The sequence below is a fragment of the Triturus cristatus genome, chromosome 6 (assembly GCF_964204655.1).
Source record: "Triturus cristatus chromosome 6, aTriCri1.1, whole genome shotgun sequence".
Taxonomy (NCBI): Eukaryota; Metazoa; Chordata; class Amphibia; order Caudata; family Salamandridae; genus Triturus; species Triturus cristatus.
The window spans coordinates 74,901,624-74,923,496 of record NC_140589.1 but is presented as its reverse complement, the minus strand read 5'-3'; the positions used below and the strand labels follow the sequence as shown (position 1 = coordinate 74,923,496).

General features: G+C 46.6%; 1 protein-coding gene and 1 long non-coding RNA gene across 3 annotated transcripts in view; one reads left to right on the top strand and one right to left on the bottom strand.

The window, feature by feature from the left end:
• The window catches only part of MDGA1 (MAM domain containing glycosylphosphatidylinositol anchor 1), a 1,057,897-nt gene that overhangs the window by 18,599 nt on the left and 1,017,425 nt on the right, over positions 1-21,873 (bottom strand). For both annotated transcript variants that reach the window (XM_085610244.1, XM_085610245.1), the window contains 2 exons: positions 10,337-10,467; positions 6,984-7,092 (listed from right to left, as the gene is read on the bottom strand). In XM_085610244.1, the coding sequence (XP_085466370.1) occupies positions 6,984-7,092; positions 10,337-10,467 (240 nt within the window). The remainder of the gene's footprint in view (positions 1-6,983; positions 7,093-10,336; positions 10,468-21,873) is intronic.
• LOC146813779 (uncharacterized) overlaps positions 1-21,873 on the top strand; it is a 303,254-nt gene that overhangs the window by 50,014 nt on the left and 231,367 nt on the right. The window lies entirely within an intron of this gene.

Genomic DNA, 21,873 nt, shown 5'->3' with positions numbered 1-21,873 from the left:
AGTGAGGGCAGAGAGTGAGGTGAGAGGGCAGAGTGAGGTGAGAGAGTGAGAGGGCAGACAGTGAGAGGGCAGAGAGTGAGAGGGCAGAGAGTGAGGGCAGAGAGTGAGAGGGCAGAGTGAGAGGGCAGAGAGTGAAAGGGCAGAGAGGAAACAGAAATGGGAGGTAAAGGGCCTGGGGGAAGTAGAAGGCAGAGTAAGGGAAGCATATATGGAATAGACAGGGAGTGGGCACAGGGAGTGGGAACAGGAATATTAAGGAGTTAGGAAAGGAGGGTGGGAGAGAAAGAGCTGAAATAGGAAGAGAGAGGATAGGGAGGGTGTTTTAGGATGTAGCAAGGGAGAGGAAAAAGAGCACAGAAGAAATCGGAAAGGAGATGGAAAGGGCCATGGAGGACATATGAGAGCGGTGGAGAGGGAAGTAGAGAACTGTTAAGGAAAGACAGAGTGAGAGGCAGTTTTAAGAAGTAGAAACTGGTTAGAGGAAAAGCAGACTAAATAAAGGGGAGGGACAAAGGGGTCGTAGAGGGAACTGGAAAATATGGTTAACAAGCATTTACAATGCAATGGTCTCGGCATTGTTAAAGTTAGAGCTGTTGGCATTGCTCATGACATTATTCTTGTTTATGTTTTTGTTTTTAAAATATTTAAAGAAACGGCATTGTTATTTACAATGTCAATAGCTTAATCACTCTCCAATGCGAGAGCCTATGACCATTAGGATGAGTTCTCTGACGAGCACCCGGCCCCGCTTGAGCAGCCGCTGAGCTGCTTGCTTCTCATGGCGTGCTGTCTAAGTATCTAAGTAACTGATGTAAACAGGTCCACAAGGGTACGGTAAGTAAAGGACACAACCTGCAAGTAAACTGCGTTGGTATGTAAATGTGGACTGCAAGGAGGAACCTTGAAAAGCCCCTATTTGTCCCCCAAACGTAAGGTGTGTGTTCCGAGGCGAGTACAGCACTTAGAAAGTACACCCTAGGTATTACCGGACGAAACAATAGCAGTGTCAGACCTGCATGAAATTACCGTAAGAAATGGAAATACCCCAAGAGCAAGTTGCATTTAGGGCAGTACACTTTGACTAGCGTCCCAAAAATGTGCAAACCTGCGTGAACGCAATCATACTCCGACCTCCAATGGCTGGAAAGGAATACGTGTTCATGGGTTGTAGCCCCCTGAATACCTGATTTATGTAAACACATGTCTTTGTGTACACTAACAGTAAAAACAGCTGTCGATAGAGACGTACACAACAGATGTAATCGCTCGCCTAACGGGGCATCTAAGTTCTAACTCACCCCCATGGTGCATTCTCTCGACTTCCGGAATGGAAATTGGTGATCTGCACGGCGGCCTGCGGAGCTGGCCCACTGACTTAAAAATACCAATATTTGTTTACTGATATGAATGTGTATCTAGGCAGACCGGGTTCCAAGTGCATAGGGGCCGCAAGGGCGGTAAATCCCTTGCCCAACGCCATGCGCACGCCGTAAAGACATGGAGCCGGCGAGGAGCGCTCAAGGGCGTCTCAACGAGGATGCCCCTTTGTTTTGTTTCCGAGTGGGCATTTCTCCGAGGCCTGCTGCCAGGAAAGGGCGTTTTCTTGCGCGATAAACTTTAGCTCAGAAGAGTTGCTGCAGGGATGCGGGGCGGAGGACACAGCCTCAGCAGCGGGGACCGACGACGCCTGAGGGTGGGGGCCCCAAGGAGGGGGTGAATGAGCTCACAGGCGCGGATTGATTAATGCTCCGTTTGGCACCATGTCCAGAGGCGCCGGGATTAATAACGGGTCTCGCTTCCAAGGAGGAACAAGAGGGGTCGAGGTAATGAACCCTCTGTCTGAACCAAGGAGGGGGAGGGAACCGAGGGTGGGGGCCAGGGACGGGCCAAGCACAACACAATGGGGGAGAGGGAGGAGATGGAAGAAACCTTTCTTCCAAAAACAAGAGAGGTGGAGACCCCTGGGAATCACTTTCCGCCCATGAAATACACTGAGAGAAGTAAACACATAACGATGACCGTCTCTTGCGTACCAGCCCCTTTGACATAATTACCGCGCACAAAAGGTCCCCGGGAGCCCCACGCTGGGTCAGCCTGAGAGGACAGGGGGGAGGAGACCAGAGCAGCAGCCGAGCCGAGAGCAGGGGGAGAGGACGAGCACACCACTGCCTTTCTCCGAGATTAATGCCTCAGAGAAACGCAGCGTCGTTTTGGGATTCGGGGGCGTGTTTTTCTTTCTCAAACACGCCCAGAGAAAGAATTGAAAAAAACACGCCCCCGAATCGCAAAAGGACGGGGCTTGTTTGGAGAGACAAACCTCTTCTCCAATGGCTGACCAGCATTTCAGAGGCCAGCCAATGGAGAAGAGGAGAGAAGAGGGGCGGGTTAAAGCCCCACTACTCCAAGTCATTAAATCTCGCGAGCGAGACTGCGCAAGCGCAGCCTTCGCTAGCCGAGACCTAAAAAGCACATGGTGAAAACGGAAATAAAGTCCTAAAGCGAGATAAATGGAAACGTAAAGCGAAGGTGTCAGAATTATGCTGAAAACAATTCAGGGGAGTAAAAAAGATAGAAAACGATGGGAGTAAAGATAAAAACAGCGTAGAAAACACAAAGACTGAAAGAGGACTGAAAACTATAGGACGTAAAGAAGAGAGAGAGAAATGAAAATAATGAGAAGAAAGCAGTGAGAACAGAGCTAGTTGGAAAGGGCTGGACGTGAGCGTGGAGAGAGGCGGCTGGAGGGGAAGGGATCCGGAAGTAGAAAGGAGAGACATGAGCGAGGAAAGAGATACAAGGCACACACGACTATACGAAGGAAGCACAAGAAATAACCTATCTTTTTATAAAGCACTTCATACAACGCTTCTCGCGTTTCTAGGCACTGTAAATAACAGGTATTCCAATTACACAATTAAGGCCCTCATAAGCTTCCCGGTAAATGGGGCGGTATTTCCACCGTGGAGTTACCAATGCCGGTAACTCTGAGGGTGGGTAAAATCGAGTCCATTACAAGTTAGACCCTGAGAGTTCATAAAGAAATGAATGAAGTGCCAGGTGCTGGTAATTCTGGGCGAGACACCCCTTGTAATTCCTCATTTTGACCCGGATTTTGACCTGGAGATTCCTGCTGCTTGCAGGCGGCAAAATGTCCAGGTGAAAATAACCAAATCTGCGTAGTTTCTGCAAATCCTATCAATCTGATGAGGTCATTAACTGCTGTTAGTGGCCCCTTAGGAATTGTGCCCACTTATAAGAGGAGCCCACAGAATATTTCAAGGGTGAGCGTTAAACTCTCAGAGCCACCGTGTGCATTAGAGAGAAGTGATTTAAATGTAAGTAAGGTTATGCATGTGAAGGGAGTAGAGCAAAGATGCATAGGAGAGATGAGATGAGAGGTAGAAAAGATACATAAGAAGTAGAAAAGATACATAAGACAGATGGGAAATACAAAAACTGCGTAAGAGGTAGAAAAGATGCATAAGAGAGATCAGCTGTAGGAAAGATGCATAAGAGATAGAAAAGATACATAAAACATGAGCAATAGAAAGATGCATGAGACATGAGCAATTGAAAAGATGCATAAGAGGTAGACAAGATATATAAGAGACGAGCAATAGAAAATGTGCATAAGAGTTAGAAAAGATAGGAGGGTGAGCTAGATACAAGAGGTGAGTGGGCTGGATGCTGTCCCGCTGTCTTCCACCTCGAAATGATGTTGATAGAAACCATATCTACAAAGGCAGGAGCAAGATATATCAAAATGTAGAGACGAAGGAGAGATGACAGTACAAATAGAGAGAAGACAGAGGCAGGGAGAGGTAACAGGAAGCGAGCGGCTAAAGGAAGATGGATGTGAAAGAGTCTGAGAGGAAGCAGAGGCTGGGGGGGAGGAGGTTACATAAGAGTGGGAGTAAGACGAGGCAAGAGAGAGAAGGCGGGCATTAGGAAGGGAGAGATAAGATGGAGAGAGAGGGAAGGGTGGAAAAGAATGAGTAGGAAGACAGAAGGGTGGTATAATGCAGAGAAGTGGGCAGTAGGAAGGAATAGGGTGTGGGGTGAAACACACAATGAGGTATCTCTCATTTTTTAATGCCATCTAATCCCTCTGTGGCCTTTGCAGCCTGCTGATGTCCAGTGAGGGTCAGAGGCAGTGGGAGGGCATGGACATGCCTGGACAACCCGAGTGACATGTGGGACCTTGTCCCTCAATTAAGCACAGTAAGCAAATGAGCGTGAGTTGGCCTAAGGGCTAGGGCGCTCGACCTCAGACCTGGGGGAACTAGGGGGCATATCAACAGGCAGGCGATAAAAAATTATCGCCGCTTTTGCGGCCGTTTTCGGCCGAAAAGCGGCGATAATTTTATCGCCTAATCAGCAAGGTCACGCTAACGCGTGAAACCTTGCTTTAGCGTCAGGATTCCTAACGCCCAGTGTGTGTTCCTGACCTGGCATGACAGGAGAAATGACGCTAAGCGACATTTCTCCTATCAGCAAGTCCCACGCTATGAAGCATAGCGTCAGGAAAAGTAGCGATATCCCCTGTTATCGCTACTTTCCTTACGCCTGCTTCAGGACTGACTTAGCCATGATATCCTATGGAAGGTGGATATCATGGCTAAGTTTGTGAGTCCCTATCAACTAGCTAACGTGAGATTATCGCTGGGTTTCCAGCGATAATCTCACGTTAGCCAGTTAGCGCTAGGATTTTTATCGCTGATGAGATAAGCGCTGCTAATAGCACGCTATCTCAGCGATAAAAATCGGCGCTAGCCGGCGATAATTATCCGAGCGCTAAGTGCGCTCAGCGATAATTATCACCGGTTGTTGTTGATATGCCCCTAGGTTCGAGTCTCGGTAATGACACTGAACATCCTGTGATTCTGGGCAAATCACTTAATCTCCCCGTGCGTAACAAAAAATGAATGTGTGTCCTCATGTAACGTAACTGGTGCTATGTAAAGCGCTCTGATACCTCATTGGATTCGGGTCAAGTTCGCGCGATATAAAACTCTGCAAAACAAAAAAATGTGTTTGAGAATTGGTGGACGTGCGTTCCCTGATCTCCTCGGCAGGGGAAGGCCCGCAGTCTTGGAGACATACATTAGAATCATGTAATGCACCGCACACCTGTCTAACACAGCTCCTCAATCACACTTCTAGGCACTGCACCTACGACAAGATAAGAACACCTCTCTGGTCACTCATGCGCAACACAAAACCCTCCCCACACAGGATCACAACAGATACAAGGCTGCCAAGCAACCAGTCTCCCACAGTGTAGCATGCTGGCATCAGACAATGAAGGCACGGGTCTTCACTCAGGACAGGTCAGGAACAAATACAGAAAAGGGTAAAAACAACCTATTATATATATTATAGTGACCGCATGTGGTGTGCCTTCTCCTGCACAAATCTTGATTGCAGAAAGGGCCTGATGTCACTTTGCAAAGCTGCGCGCATACTGAAAAACTGTGAAGTGCACAATTGTCTCAACCTTATATAAACTTTTTTTGACTCATACTTATTTTGGTTGTGTATTTACTTATATACTATTGTGCGACCTCCTCTGATATGACTTTGAAACTTATGTTTTGTCCCAAATTTTTGTCCTGAATTTTGACCCGTTGTCCTGAATTTTGACCTTCTGTCCTGAATTTTGACCCGTTGTCCTGAATTTTGACCTTCTGTCTAGGGGTGGGCGGAATTTGCGGAATTAACCTTCGCAAATTATCGCGAGAATGTTTAAAATTATCGCAAACAAGCAGAAATATCGCAAAGATGCGGAAGTTTTTTTCCGGCATGTTCGCGAGATTTTCTGCATGGTTGCGGGTCGCCAACTTACCCATGTGGTTGCTTGCGGGCGCGGCCATCTTGTTTTGAGTTGTTCTCGCGGTGCATGATCGCGAGAAGAAAGACGTGATCGCGCGACGCATGACGTCACTGCGGGCGCGAACTGTCGCGAGACAGCGCAAATGGCTAAAAACAATACAACATCTCATGGAGAACGCGACCGGATCAAGAAAACTTGTCGGCGAACGCAGGGATTCAGGTAAGGCGATCGCGCGCGCGCGAGAATGTATCATTTTACAGCGCGAGCAAGAAACAAATTATCGCCAAGCTGCGGAAACCGGAATTTTTGACATTTTCGCGCTCTCCGCGGAACGCAAAAATGTCAAATTATCGCAATTTCCGCGAACGGAACGAAATTTTTGCCCAGGCCTACTTCTGTCCTGAATTTTGACCCGTTGTCCTGAATTTTTACACAGACCGTCCTGAATTTGCACCCATGCCAGTTGGTGACCCTACAGGTAAGGGCGTATCTTTCTTTATTTTCGCTTTGGGTTGGAACACGACAGTACACGTGTGTGACCCTCTCCTCGTCCCCTCTCATACCTTCTGGTCTTTCCAGCCCCTTCCCTACATCCTCCCTTGGGTCCACCCCTTTTTGCCACTTGTCCTGCGTGCACTTACTGCCTGGGCGCTGCCACAGGTGTCAGCTGGTGGCTGGTGCACTGACATGTGTTTTATTACACTACCGTGGTAGCAGTTATTGTCCTACCTGTTATGTTATGTTAACAATTGTGTAATCTGCCTGGTTACTCCATACGCAGTGCCCCCGCGCTAGGATTCCCGTCCTAAAATGGTCAAAAACGTATGGCTACACGAAGATTACGTTTGTTTGAAAAAACAGGCTTTATGTTTGTTCCCATGAGTGTCCTGCGTTTCCTATGTCTGCGCACGTGCATGGTTTACACCTGCCATTGTTGGTGACAACTAACCGTGAACAGATCACATGTGCAGGCACCCCCTGCTTAGCCGTCTCTTGTAGGAGCATTCCGAAACCAGTGCCTACAAGTATGTCGCATCCTGACAGAAAAAGTTGATGTGAATAGGATCTCTCTGTCGACGCGCTCTAAACACGTGTCCACGCGCGCCACGCGCATGCCCACACAGACCGAGGCAAGCGGGTGGGACCTCACCTTTATCGGGGTTACTGGGCTTCGGCGGACACGCGCCCGGCTTCACTGTGACGTTGTCGATCGCGATGTCGCCTTCGTAGCTCAAGCCGCGGACGCCCTCAAAGACGACCTGCGGGAGAAACAGAAGGAGGATTGTGAGATAGGAACATGCTGGAACTCTTGAAAATAATATAATAGAATTTCAACATTGACTGTCGTAACTCTTTAGACTGGCAGTCAAGTATCACTTGTTGCACATTCAAAGAATGATGGATTCTGTCCACGAGGCTCTAATATAGACATATTCATTCATTCTCTGCTGCTTCACCCGAGGGCACCAGGATGGAGCCCACATTTTTAAATGACGCTCTGAAACACAGGCAAAAAAATACAAAAAAGCAAAAACATGTAAAAACCTTCTACAAGTGTTTTACTTTATTTTGAGGTTTACGTCTCTACAACTACTTCAACAAAACATTCAGCATAACATAAGGTGTATTTGTAAAGTGCACGTTCAACCAAGGGTATCCTGGCACTGAATAACAGACCCAACTCAAAGGCACTCATTTAATCGACCTCAAAACGATGAAAGGTTGAGCGGACCTGCCAGGATCAAGCTGTCAATCACAGGCCCCCTACACTGGATGCGTTAGTCCACTAAGCCACCACACACGGTTTCACTGGGTTCACCATCACTACCCGAGAGGATAACAAAAATACTTTAGAAGGTAAGTTTAATTTAGTTTTATTGTGGAATAAAATCACTAACTTTTTAGCTAAATAAATTATAATAATGCAATATTTAAATTTAGGGCTAGGGTTGGCATTACAACAATTACTTGAAAGCGCCCTACTTTCCCCATCTCGTTTAGGCAGCCATTAGGGTCTAGGACCATGGGAAACGAGGCCCTCTTCACCAATATCTATCCGATACATCAATTATACTTATTTGATATCCATTTACAGTAAACAGCTGCACAACTATAGACTAGAGAGCCTATCAAAAAGAACTTGCAACCTGTGTAAGATGTCCTCCGTCCTGCCTTCTGGTGTGTCTGGCATGGGTGTCATAGTCTTTGTGTGATGCAAGCCGGGCTGGGGGCACAGAGTGCTGTGCATCGAGGGAACAGAGGAAGGAAGCCAGGAAATAGACAGGACCTGTTTCAGGACCATTTACTGGTGTTAAAGGGAGGGGCGGTCCTGCGGGTCCTTATCGATGGTGAAGAGAAGCCAAGGAGGGACTGATGGACCCTCTGGATGTGCTGCGAGCACAGAGACATTCCTTGACTTGGACTTTATGGGGCTCAGAATGCTTCTTGAGTACTGCTGTGCACGGTGCGTCCCTCTACGTCGCATCGTGTATTGCATTGGGAGATGTGATTACTGTATATTGCACCATAGCCTTTGGGAGTGTATCGAAAGAAGGGTTCTCCAAAGTCGTCCCTGGAGGGCTGGATCCATGCCAGATTTTTAGCATATTCCCGTTTAGATCTGTGTATTTCTTTTGAAAATCTGTCACGGATCCGGCCCTCCAGGGCCGACTGTGGAGAACCCTAATCTAAAGTAAAGGATGATGGCTTGCACGTACCAAGGGCCCGATTCACAGAATTAACTTAAGACAAAATCCTAAACTTACTACTTTTGGTATTCACAGAAGGCACTTACTACTTTTAGTATTCACAGAATGGATTTACGACTACTAACTTTACGTCTGCACTCGGGCTGGAGATTCTGGCCCGGAGGCAGAGCTTCCGCCCCGGAGGTGGGGATTCCGGCCGGTGGCGGAGATTTAGCCATGGCCGAAATCTCCACCTCCGGACCGGAAGCTCCGCCTCTGGACGGAATTTCTGGCCCGAGTGCGGACGTAAAGTTAGTAGTCGTAAATCCATTCTGTGAATACCAAAAGTAGTAAGTGCATTCTAATCGGGCCCCAAATGTCCATTCACTTGTGCCATATAATCTCCACAAGCAGGATTTTAAATTACAACAAGGCGCCAAAGCGCTGGAAGGTGGCACCAATGAACCTCTGCTTGGTACGATTGTCAGTGAGAGGAAGAGCCAATGAGTGAGCTCATTCTGGGGTCAGTAGTGTCTTCTGCTATCTCCTGATGAAGCCTGCTCCATGGGCCACCACCATCCAAAGGCCAAGAGGTTCTATCGAGAGCTGGAAACCGTGGGGCGGCAGCCTGGGACCAGGATGGAGAGAGGAAGTTCGAAGGACAGCACAACTTTTAAAGGTTGCCAGTCTTACCAGATTTTGGAAGAGAAAATAGAGACTTCAATCCTCCGAGCAGGCGCTTACCCGTTGACATCGAGAAAGCGGCTTTGAGCGAAACCTTTGTCAGACATGATTCAAAAACGTTTACTGAAAAGTTCTCGAACTACAATCCACTGATAATACCCATGGTGTCTGTAGATTTCTGACTTTCTGGCTAATTCACCAAACCCACAGCATTAGGCATAAACAATTACACAATTTTTAATCCATGGCAGACAAGCTCACTATTTTTTTTTTTTTACACCCGCCGTACATGGCAGCCGCCACTGGGCAGGGAGATGGTTTAATGGAGATATAGCGCTGAAGCCCATCCATGAGTCATAGGCAATGGAGTGGATAGCAAGGTTGTTTACATGCACAAAGAGTACGCTACAGGGGATGCAGGCTCGGATATTATGTGTCGATTGACCAAGCACTTTCTTTTAATAAAGAGCATTGTGAGGTTGTGTGCCCGTGGCGGCGGCAGGGATATACACTTGAAAAGGAACTGGAAAATGATCAGCCGAGGCACTACTAGGGCATATTTAATATCCAAGAAAGACAGCAATATTAGATGTAATATTGGGTCAGGCTATGGGGGGCGCAAGAGTGGCTGAGGGAAAGGTATCTGAGCATTCCAGGGCTTCAACCCAGATATTGGAATGCCAAAAACGCCTGCCTCTTTCAGTTTCTCCTAGGGTACAAAGCCTCCTGACTTTCAGTGATGAATTGTAGACCTGAGCACAAAATTGTTTGTTCGCTTAAAGTGTGTGAAATTGACAAAAAATGTAGTGAAAAATCCTGAAAGAATAGGTACCGCGGGAGACACTATCTTGCAAATCCTACTACTGTGCGCAAAAGTAACCTGCTGAAAAGGGTTTGATGGGAAAAAACTCCTACCATAGCATTTTCTGCTGTTAATTTGTTTTTTAAAGGTGGCAAACGTCGCAATTCAGGCACATTTGCAACTTTTGCTGGTGAAATTATCATTTCCAACGCCTAAACATTCTTTTCTGATCCATACATGCGGCATCTCCTGGGGTTCCCTATACAACTGACCGATCTGGCTACCCAATGATGTTATGCTGAAAAGGCCCCTTTGAGAGGCTCTGCTCACCTGGAAGGGCCCGGAGGGGTTGATGGGTACGTTGACGTGCTGCCACATGTTTCCCCGGTTGCCGCTCATGCTCCAGACCTGCGTATCCATCGTCCCAATGTTCCGCACTCGAACCAGCACATTCAAAGAGCCTGCAGAAGGACGAGAACAAGGATGCATGTCAGGTCCACATGGGATAGCACGCATTGTGCACTAAGACGCCTTCTGCACTAGTACTGATGTTCAGAAGCATCACAAATAAATCTTACAAGAGCTCACTTGGGAGGTAGCCTTCCAAACACAAACATCTTCTCCACACTAGCGAACAAAAATATATTCCAAGCAGCCACTGCTATGTCCAACCAGCAGTGATCCATAACATCTCCACACGTTCTGCCAGAATCACAGGTATTGCCTTCGATGGGATCCAACTGTGCACATCAATACTATTTTAAAAGATCTTCTCTCCGATATTTTGCATATTTTGAGGGTTTTAAATGGACGTCAAATATTTTTATTTAGCTAAAGCGCACATCATGAACAAACAGGTCAATGTTTGTAAAATTTGTCGAGGGCCACACAATTGAGATAAAGGCGCAGCTGTGCCAGTCCAGAAGCAGCACTTTAGCTGAAACACTACCTTGATATGTTTCCTACTGTGACCCTCCAAGAAATCCCATTGGTTAAACGTCAAAAGAGAAGAATGCAAGAAACTGGAGCGAAAGTCAATCGCATATGCTCAGATTCCCGATATACTTACCCAACAAAGATCCCAGTGCAGGATGTCCACAGTCAGCTATGGAAGAATGACCTACACCCGTTACCTCATTCACTCATGGATCTTTCCCAACGCAGTCTTCCAAATATTCATTCCGATGTCCGCAAACCCACAGTGTCTGACAACCGATACGCGTACACGTGGAGGACATACATGCATTTAATGCTGTGTCTTTGGGCGAACAACCCAAAGCCAATGCCAGGGGATCCCCCGGATACCAGATAATAGCTGGTAAATCTACGTCTGCTAAGAAAGGATCTGTCTGACGTCAAATCACCCCACTCCATCATGGCCGCCCACTTGAGTGACCAGAAGACCCACAGTAAGATATTTCCCTCCCCCGATATAACAACTAACAATGTGAGATACACTACAGTGCCGAGACACCCTAGGGTGATGTCCCACTTTATAAATTCTTCGTCATCATGGAGATTCCTAAGAAAAAACCTTGGAAAGCTATTTGTTAACAACACACAATACTACCTACGCCATACCGCATTTCTGGAAATCCTCCACAGCTCCCATGAATTTCCCATTCAGCATGGATGCCAAAAACATACCTCACACTCAACCAACTTGTGTGACTTGGAACCATATTTATACAAACCAACAAAAACATAAAAAACTTCAAACATCAACTCTTTCCAGTTCGTCAAAATATCTGTATTTATCAACCAACTGCCAGAAGGTGGCCGACAGGCAATGTTTTATTGACTGATTACTGCAGACTCTTATTCTAGTGTTAAGACACCCTATCCCTGGGTATTTGTGCGCTCTACAAAACTAAATATAACAAGCATTGGTAAATGCATTAGGTTTCGCCTACGTGATTAATAATAAGTGTTTTATTTGTAAGTTGTAGCTTGCTGAGCAGTTGTACAATATAAGTTACAGAAAGTCTGTTAAAGTGTTATGACTTGTTGATGTATAAAAAGGCAATATATTGCGCTGTTACTAGTGGTATAGTGTGGGGTAAGTAATGCAAAATCTTGAAAAATGAAATGAAAGAGGGAAGTAATAGAATTAATTGATGTAATATCAATATTATGTTTTTAGAAGAGTTCTGACATATTTTGGGCTCAGTGCCACTGCACCTGCTGCACCATTCAAATCATGCCCATAGTGCCTGCAAGATAACTGCACTTGGGACTGCCCGCTTAGTAGAAAAATATTGCAATATTTGGTGTTTACAGGGGGCCCTAGAGCTCTGGGCCCCGGTGTCACTGCACCTGCTCCACCATTGAAATCATTTTCCTAGTGCCTGTAATGTAAATGCACTTGTCACTGTCTTGTTTAGTAGTAACTTTTAGCAATATTCTGCTTTTAGTTGGGTCCCTGGAGCGTTTGGCCCCAGTGCCACTGCACCTGCTGCACCATTCAAATCAAGTCCCTTTTAACTGCACTTGTGTCTGCCTATATGGTAGTAAAATATAGTAAAATTTGGTGTTTAGAGGAGTTCTGCCAACTTTTGGGCCTGGTGCCACTGCACCTGCTGCATCATTCAAATCATGACCCTAGTGCCAGAAAGAGAACTGCACTTGTGACTGCCTGTTTAGTAGTAAACATAGCATAGCTCTTGTTGATTAACAATTTTTTTAACGTGCAATTTTTATTACAACATTTAGAATTTAATCATAATGACCAAAAAGATTAAGTTGAGAAAATCAATCCGATAATGCCTGCAAAGTGCAAAGAAAGGTACTGAGGCATGAATAGGAAATGCCACAAACGTTTCAAGGTAAAAGCATCTGCTTTACACAACTAAGTAATACAAAGCAAGCACTCCAGCATACTGTTAGTAGCTGTCTGCTTTATCAGTGGGAAGAGATCTTATCTTGACAGTGAATGAGGCTTCAACAGTGTCAACAGCTTAAGTAGAAGTATCCTAAATGCGTGTAGCCAAGGGAAGTTAACAAAAAAAGTTCCACACAAAAGCGAATGAACACAGTAGTTCTGTGATGGGAACTGATAGGAGACACCTTTTAAGATATATTAAATGCAAGAGATTTCACAAGTACAGTGCAAGCGCTGGGCAGGCGAAACCTAAAAATGGGTGAGAAGTCAAATGATCAGTCCCTCTGATGGATCCTTAACATGTCATGTGATCTTTTGATGTCATTTCCAGTGATGTCGTTGGAATGCTAATGAGGTGCAGAAAGCGCCACATTTAGAGCGTGATTATAATGAGACCGATAAAGCATGAGGGAAGCACCTGGTGGGCCATATGGGCTGAGCTGGGACGAGCAGCCCAGGATGAAACAGAGATCCCCGTGACACATGCTCGGTCCTCGGCAGCCTCACATGGTGGAGCTGCGTCTTCCTTCAGACGGGTGCTCTGCATGAATGTGGCAGGAAGGCGCGCGCCGATAAGCGATGACGGATCAATGGCGCATAAATGCGAAGCGCCGGCTGTTGGCATTTCAAGCATTCAGCCCCACACAAAGGAGGCCCAGCTGTGGCGCCAGATACAGTGCCCCCTGGGGACGCCGCGGAATGTTACCTCTGGCAGGCGCTAAGCACAGTTTATTTGTGGGATGTGCGGTTTATTCCCCACAAGGAAGGCGGACAGAAGAAATGGAGCGTGAGAGGTATGCCAGTGCGTGAAAGCAGTGGCGTGATACAAAACTTTGGGGCCTCCTGCAGAATGTCGTGAGGGGTCCCGAAGTCTCGCATAACTTACAGATATTCATTGGGCTAAATGGGGCCCCTTGAGGGGCTGGGGACTGTAGGGGCCCGCGTTACACCATACCAAAGTACTTACTTTCTTCTGAAAAGTGCTGGTACTCTCCAGTTAAAGTATTGCACGTCTGCTCAGAAGTGCAGGTACTCAGTAACTGGCAGTACCGGCCCATTTAAAGCACTGCAGTGTGCAGAGCGGTACAGTACACTTAGGGAGTGACCAATGGATAGAAAACACGCTGGGCGTTGCACTGCGATTGTTAGACGCCTTGCAACAAAGCATTCCATTATTTAGCCCCTCCTACTGGGACCATCTCCCCAGGCACCTCCGGGAATGCCCAAACTATTTATTATTCCGTATGCTCCTTAAAACTGCGGTTTTTAAAAATTATTTTCGTCACCTTACTGCAGCACCTCCGTAGCACGGAGATACCCCCTGGGGGTGATTCAGACGCTTTACAAGATAAAAAACAATAAAATAAAATAATAACGATGCAGTAAACATTCATTTTACTGTACTAAGAGTTGGAAGCCGGGATTCACTCCATCCACAGGAGTTCCCATTTATACCCGAGAAGGGAACGGACGCCCAGGAGGTTGCGATGATTTGCCCATGATCATTTACACATCTGCCAACACACATGGTGGTACCGTGTGTTACACAACATCGACTCTCTTCGCACAGTCTCTTGGTACAGACCCAATATCACACTGTGAAAGAGCGGGTGAGCTGGGAGTTTCAGCTCATATGTGGGGGTTCCGCTGTCACCCATCATGGGTTTTGTATCTTCCCGGCCACATGACCGTCAGAAGCCTTTGGAGTGTGTTTGGGGGCGGTTAGATGCTTCATTTGAAGAAATGGAAGTGCCAGGACCGAAGGTTTTCCATCTCAGTTGGCACCACCCAAGATTTCTACACTGCTGCTACACGCCAGAGCAAACTTTACTTACTAATCATCACTCCTAAACAAGTGTGACATTTTGGACAATTGAGGTCACCCAAAGCTTTAGGGAAGGCCCAAACGTACTAGTTCTTTTTTAGTATAGTGAATTGTTAAAAACGCTGGAGGACATTGCTCAAAAATAGGTAGAGAGCACCACCTTGTGCTGCACTTTCATAGGTGCCGGAGTTTAAAAATAAGTGCTGGTGCTGAGTACCGGGAAACACTGGCACAAACTAAGCACTGTTGAGACTATCTATTCAGGTAAATGCTGAGATCTAAGGCCTGTCTCCCGCCCTTGGCTGAGCCCCTTTCAAGGCCCCTTCATAGCTAGAAAAGCAGTGATGGACTCAAAGTCCCGCCCCTCTCTTAACCACCCCTCTCTTTCCCCTCTCACATGGTGGAATCATTTTAAAGTTGACAGGTCTGTTTATGTCCACTGAGTCGATTGGGGCTACAGCCGGGTCTTCTGCATCTGCAGTTGAGAATACATCGGCTACTTTATATCTGCTAGAGTGGTGGGTCAATTCACAAAGGTTTATGGGAAAAGTAACTTCCTGAAAGCATGCATTTAAGACCAGCCATGTAAGTTACAACTTTTACTGTATTAAGAAACCTAGCTGCTTTTACAGCATATAAATGAATATGCAGGGATTTTACAAAGAAAGGTGATTTTTCTATCTTCTTTTTAACCCTACATATTCTTCATTTCATGACTACTGCATAACTTACACAGGCTTAGACCTAGAATATTAAACAATTCTGCGATATTCCTGTAATTTTCTTCCTTTTCCTCCTCACCACGTTATCAATACAAGCCTTCCTTTCCTACTCATGTCTTGTGTTTTAGGGACAGACTGGTGTACTTTTATAGTTATTCACTTCCTGTTAGTGGAATAGTTGTGGAATACTTTTGCAATACCTGTGTAAGTTATGCTCGAGTGACATGCCACCAAGGGCGCCATGTTCCACCCCTCGAAATTAATTTAACGACCCAATGCATTCTGGGGGTTGTAGTCCTGCTTGACTTAAAATGCAGTGAAGTTTTAACTTTCAATACTTTGTAGAAGATACAATTAGCCTATTCTATGATGCCCTGTTGACAAGAGACCCTCTGGTAACCGTGCTGACCGGTCCCAACTGGCTCCCCTCAGACAAAGGCAAATCCCACTTCTAAAAGTTAAGTTGGAAGAAGAAGCAAAGACAAAGGATTGCATCATGGATCTTGGCTAAAACATATTAAAAGAATCTGCTGATGGGATAAATAAAAGGATGACTATCTTGATACCCCCTGTCTACGAGATCAAGAGCTTAGCATGTAATGATACAGGGTACTTTTGAGATGTAAAATAGTCTCTCATGCACTGTAATCCACCCAAACAACTAACAGCATGAGGTGAGGCTGAAATACTCCATTGTGCTGAGCCAAAGTCCACTCTATATCTTTTTTGAAGAATTGGCAACATTAGGTCTAAAGAAAGCTACACTTTTAAGCCAGACCAAAGAAAGGCACATTTACACTAGTGCCCCATCTCCACCTTCCAAAAACTCCTTGTGAGAAGAGTGTCAGACCGCCTGCTCCCACCAAATAAATGACAGAGACAGAGGAAGTCACCTGCAAGGTTATCTTAAGAACATCATTTGGAATCCATTCAAAATCTTTTGGCCTTAGCTCACCAACTCAGAAGACCATGAACACCCGGGAACTGCTCCAGTGCATTCTGCTCGACACCTGGTCATTCTGAAAGCACGCCCCAGAACTCTCGGACACCATCACCACCGTCACCTCGACGTGATCTTCATCACAGAGACCTGGCTCAACCCCTCCTCATCCCCCGACATTACCATTGCAACGCCCGACGGCTAAGAGATGATACATCGTGACCGCACCAATAAACATGGAGGTGGCATCGCCATCAACCACAAGGAAACTACCCTATGCACTGCCACCGAAGACAGCACCACACCAATCATGGGACTCCTGAACTTCCAACTCCTGACCGATGCCAGGACGACCATTAGAGGCACCTTTTCCTACAGACCCTCAGGACTGCGATCTGCATTTTGTGACGCCATCTAGCCATAGACTCTAAGTACTACATCCTACTCGGCGGCCTCAACTTCCACCTTGACGACCTCAACGACGCCAGCTTCAACAATCTCCTAGAAAACGTAGGTCGCATCCTTCCTCACGGTATGAACTTAGAGAATCCGCCTGCCACCCTTCACCTCAGTACCCAAGACCATTGTTTGCAGGATCCCACATGGATCGACTCTCAGCTACACCCTGTTCAATACCTAAATGACACCCCTCGCAGACATCAGCAGAACCCATGGACTCAACATCAGATTCTACGCAGATGACACACAACTCATCCTCTCACTCACTGAAGACCCCTCCACCACCAGAACAAACTTTTGCAGCGCCATGACCAGTGTCGCCAACAGGATGAGGACCAACGGCCTGAAGTTCAACAAGCACAAGACAGAAGTGGTGATCTTTGGGAAGAACACCTCCCCATGGGACAACAGCTGGTGGGCCTCTGAGCTCGGACCCACACCAACAAACCACGCCCACACCTTCAGCATAATCCTCAACAGCAAACTCACCATGAAGTGCCAACTCAACACAGTCACTTCCTCCTGCTTCCACACCTTTGTATCCTCCAAAAAATCTTCAGGTGAATCCCCGTCAGCACCAGGAAGGTCGCCACCCAGGCCCTCATCACCAGCTGGATTAACTATGGAAACGCGCTCTGCTCTGGCACCACCACCCAACTCCTCAAGAGACTCCAGACCATACAGAACACAGTAGCCAGATTCAACCTCAACCTCCCCAAATGGACCCACATCACCCCCCCCCCCACCTCAAGAACCGACACTGGCTCCATGTCTAGAAGAGATGCCAATTCAAGCTTCTGACACAAGCCTACAGACCCCTAAACGACCAGGGACCAACATACATCAATCACTGTGTGAACTTCCACCAATCCGCCTGGCACCTGCGCTCCACCTCTCTGGCCCTCACTCGCACCTGCCACCGCAGAGGTCGCGCCTTCTCCTACCTCGCCAACAAGGCATAGAATGACCTGCCCCTACACCAACTAACATCACCCTCCCAGGCGGAATTTTGGAGGACGCAAGACCTGGCTTTTTAACTGAGACCAGCGAAACCTGAGTGCCCCAATACTTTCCTTTCTTTGAGTATCTTACGGACTTGAGGAGCACCACTGACCAACCCATTCTTGTAAAACCTTATAAGGCCCAGAATCTCTTTAGGCCTTCCCACGCATCATCCTTACAACGTAGTTGTCGAAAGGTGCTGAAATATCATCTCTGGATTGCAGGCCGGCCTATTTCCAGGGGTTCAAGCAACCCACCCATCACTTTTTTGTTTTTTTCTCAGCGCGACGCCCTAAGACGATGGGTAATACCTGTACACTTCTCATTGTGGCATAGGACTCAAGGTGCACCTTACATGTGAGGCCCATTATAGGAAACAACCATCCTAAGGTTGCCTGTGTCCTCTTTTAGAAGGGACCTCAATGTGCAGTTCCGGCTGAATTGTTCCTACTGGAGCAGGACCCAGCTGATTTGCATGTGACCGGTTCCTGTCTGAGGTGGGGCAAAATAATGATTGCCTGGATTGCGGCCAGAGTAATTACCAGTGGCTGAGATTATTTAATCAACCCAATGTCACTTGTTTGTTTTACGTGTGTGCAAAGCAGCAGCGTTTGACTGTAATCCGTGCTGTGATTGGCAGGCAGGAGAGAGTTCACAGTATGCAGATTCTGTGCTCCATACTCCCAGTGGTGGTGACAGGCCTGGCCACTGACTGCTGTGAAAGGGCTATAGAGGCGGGGGAGGTGCAGGACCAGGAACTGCTTATCTGAAATCCAGTCTAGAGATAACAAGGAGATGCACTGCACCTTTCCACTGGACTGGAGGGATTAGGTGTTTAATTCTTTATAGGGGAGGCAAAAGAACTTTGTAGACTCTGCTAACCTGTTGATGTGAGGGATTGCTGTGAGTGTTGTGTCTGGAGTGAAATGACAAGCTCTTATAGTAGGTGAGAGTGAGGGGTAGAATCACTGGAGTCCCAAAAACTTCAGACAAGAGAGATTGAATTTGCTGCCGTTTGCAGGCATAAAGAACCAGAAGCAAGAGCCTTTGAGGGTTAGACGTCCAACTTTGAAATTCGCCACGGCAGGAGCGTAGAGTGACTATCTCCTCAGTTGCCACTTCTTTAGAGCATAACAGAGTATCATCGGCCTCTAAGGGCACAGAAACTCCTGAATCCCCGAGGATTGGTCTCAGGGCTGCCATTTACAGACTGACCTGGGCAGGATAGACAACTGAGCCCTGGGGTCACTGCAAAGCTCTGCAGCTTCTCCTGAGGAGCAATCCCACATCTTCATTGCTTGGTATCTGTTGGTGAGGAAAGAGGAGGACCAGCCCGGGACTTGTCATTGAAGTGTAAGGAGGGGTCTGCGGCCAGCGTGGACATTCTGCTGCGGTAACAGTGCCTAGGGGATCCTGGCACAAAGATAGCCCAGTGCGAGTAGGTCAGAACTTGCTTGGACAGCATTCTCCATGGGTTCATGATGGCCTTCGCTGCCCGATGCATTGAAAGCAGCTGAAGACAGCAGCGGGTGCTCAAGACGATAACCCAGCGGCTCTACATCAGTGCACTTAGGAAGCCGAGTATAAGTAAACAAGCTCTGTCAAAGCGAATGGGTTTGGCAAGCTGGTTACAAAAAAAAGCAACCATTTACTTTGAATTACTGTAACTTCCAACAGAGTTTATATGCACAGGAAGGGCAAACAATTATAAAAGGACAAAGAATGGAAAGGAAAAAGCATTTACAAAGTAATCTACTGTTCCACCGACCCCTGGCACTGAAGCACGCCTCTTTGGTGGTGGATAATCACATGGGATCAGGAAAAATGATGTGAATCAGAGTGCAATGGAGCAAACGGCCCCTGCTGGGCGCTCATGCCCACAGGCAAAACGTGAATGAAAGGGAAATAAACCAATGGATGACGAGGGCAACACGAAGGCTCTCTAACTATATTTAAATGTATGGTTTTTTTACATTTGTGATACTTGTTGCAAAATCTGTGTCTAGGCCAAACTTAAAAAGGATCAGATTGACTACACAACATAAAAATAAATATTTCAATTTGTATTATTGAAACAAAGGACTGGGGTCAAGATGATATATAAGTAGTTTACAGGGCATCGACTGTGCAAAATTCACCCTGAACATCTCCCAGAAGTTGTTCCACCTTAATCTTGTCTTATCATGACCAAAATATTGACCCCAAAATACTGAAATGGTAAGTGTATATAAGTAATACCGAGTGAGAGCTAATAATCTCAAATTGCTTCAAGTTCCATGCATACACAAAGCCAGAAGAGGTGGTATATCCCTTACCTTCCTTGCCTCTTAACTGTGGAACTCATTGGCACTCAACTTGCGGTGCTCTCCCTAGGAATCCAGTTTCAGACATAGCCTCAAACCCCTGCTTTTTGACACCTCTCTAGCTGGGATCTAGACGAGCTGTTTCTTCATCCGCTCCTTTAGAGTTCTCCGTTAGTGCCAGGACGCCTCCTCTGAGGTATGTGTGCGTTTTTTTTTTGCAGAGTTTTATACAGCGCAAACTTGACCCAAAGGTATCGGGTATCAGAGCACTTTACATAGCATCAGTTGCGTTACATGAGGACACATTCCTTAAGCACGGGGAGATTAAGGGGCATATTATCAAGCCAGGCGATAAAATTATCGCTGCTTTAGCGGTAGAAAACTGCAGCTAAAGCGGCGATAATGGGCTTGATAATATGCTCTATGGAATTCCAATTGAAGCTCAGGTTAGTTGTCCTTCACATCTAACATGGGCTTCAATTGGAATTCCATAGAGCATATTATCAAGCCCATTATCGCCGTTTTAGCGGCAGTTTTCTGCCGCTAAAGCAGCGATAATTTTATCGCCTGGCTTAATAATAGGCCCCTAAGTGATTTGCCCAGAATCACAGGATGTTCAGCGTCATTGCCGAGACTCGAACCCAGTTCCACCAGATTCGAGGTCGACTGCCTCTCGCTTTACACATGCCATGAATTGAATTAAGCATAGATTTATGTCACTTAACGCCAATTCTACGTACCTCGATAAAATAGTTTTAGTAATGTAAACCTATGCTTACCTAATATTTTTGTCCTCAGTATTTTGGTCAGGTTGTTTTGATTGCGCAATGTTCTGAATTTGATAATTCGACGTAAAACCTGCCATCAAAATCCATTACTACATCCCTGCACGTGCCTTCAGAATCCTGTCCTACCACCAGCCAGTTGTCCAATAACATTGGAAGAAAAGAATGGGAGGGGTTTCTGTAGCAGGGCTCACCCTGTGTGTCACACTTAACCATGGCAGCAGAACCAAACTTCACCAAATATAGAAAAGCACAAAAAAGCAACTCTCCACGAGCAGTGAGTCGAGCGACGGAAAATTTGTGTAGAAGAAAGCCAGCCCTGGATTGGGGCTCCTGAAAACAGGAGCACACGGGCACTCAAAACTCTACCTGTTATAAAAGTGAACAAACTACCAATGGTTCGAGAAATACTGGAAGTGTGGACCGTCTCTGTGAGCTTCGGACCATCGGCCCAGGCATTGAGTGCGGTCGCTTCTTCAGGTGAAGGGCTTACCGTAGGGCAGGGATGGCCATCGTTGGCTCACAAGGACTGGGCTCATGCCAGCTTGTTGCAATATCCAAAATGGATCCATTTAAAACAATGCACCTAAATTAGTAAAATTTAGAAAGTGCTTTTCCTGGAAATCTGTCCCGGATCTAGCATCATGGACCAACGTTGGACATCCCAATGAATGAGCAAGGTATGTCTTACCGGGGACCAGAAGAGGCCATTTTAGCTAATATCTGCAGGCCTGCCCACATGTGCCGCCATGTGACACACGGCTTCTCGCCTCATGGCAATGAAGTAGCAGAAGCGCGTGGTGAGAGGGACACGTTGGCATAGAATAGATGGAGTTTCCAGCTCAGATGTGAAATGTCTATTTATTTATGCAATTTTATATAGCGCTTACCTTATCAAAGGTGCCGGAGCGCTTTACATCAGAGCGAGGAGTGTTACATGAGAAGCTTTA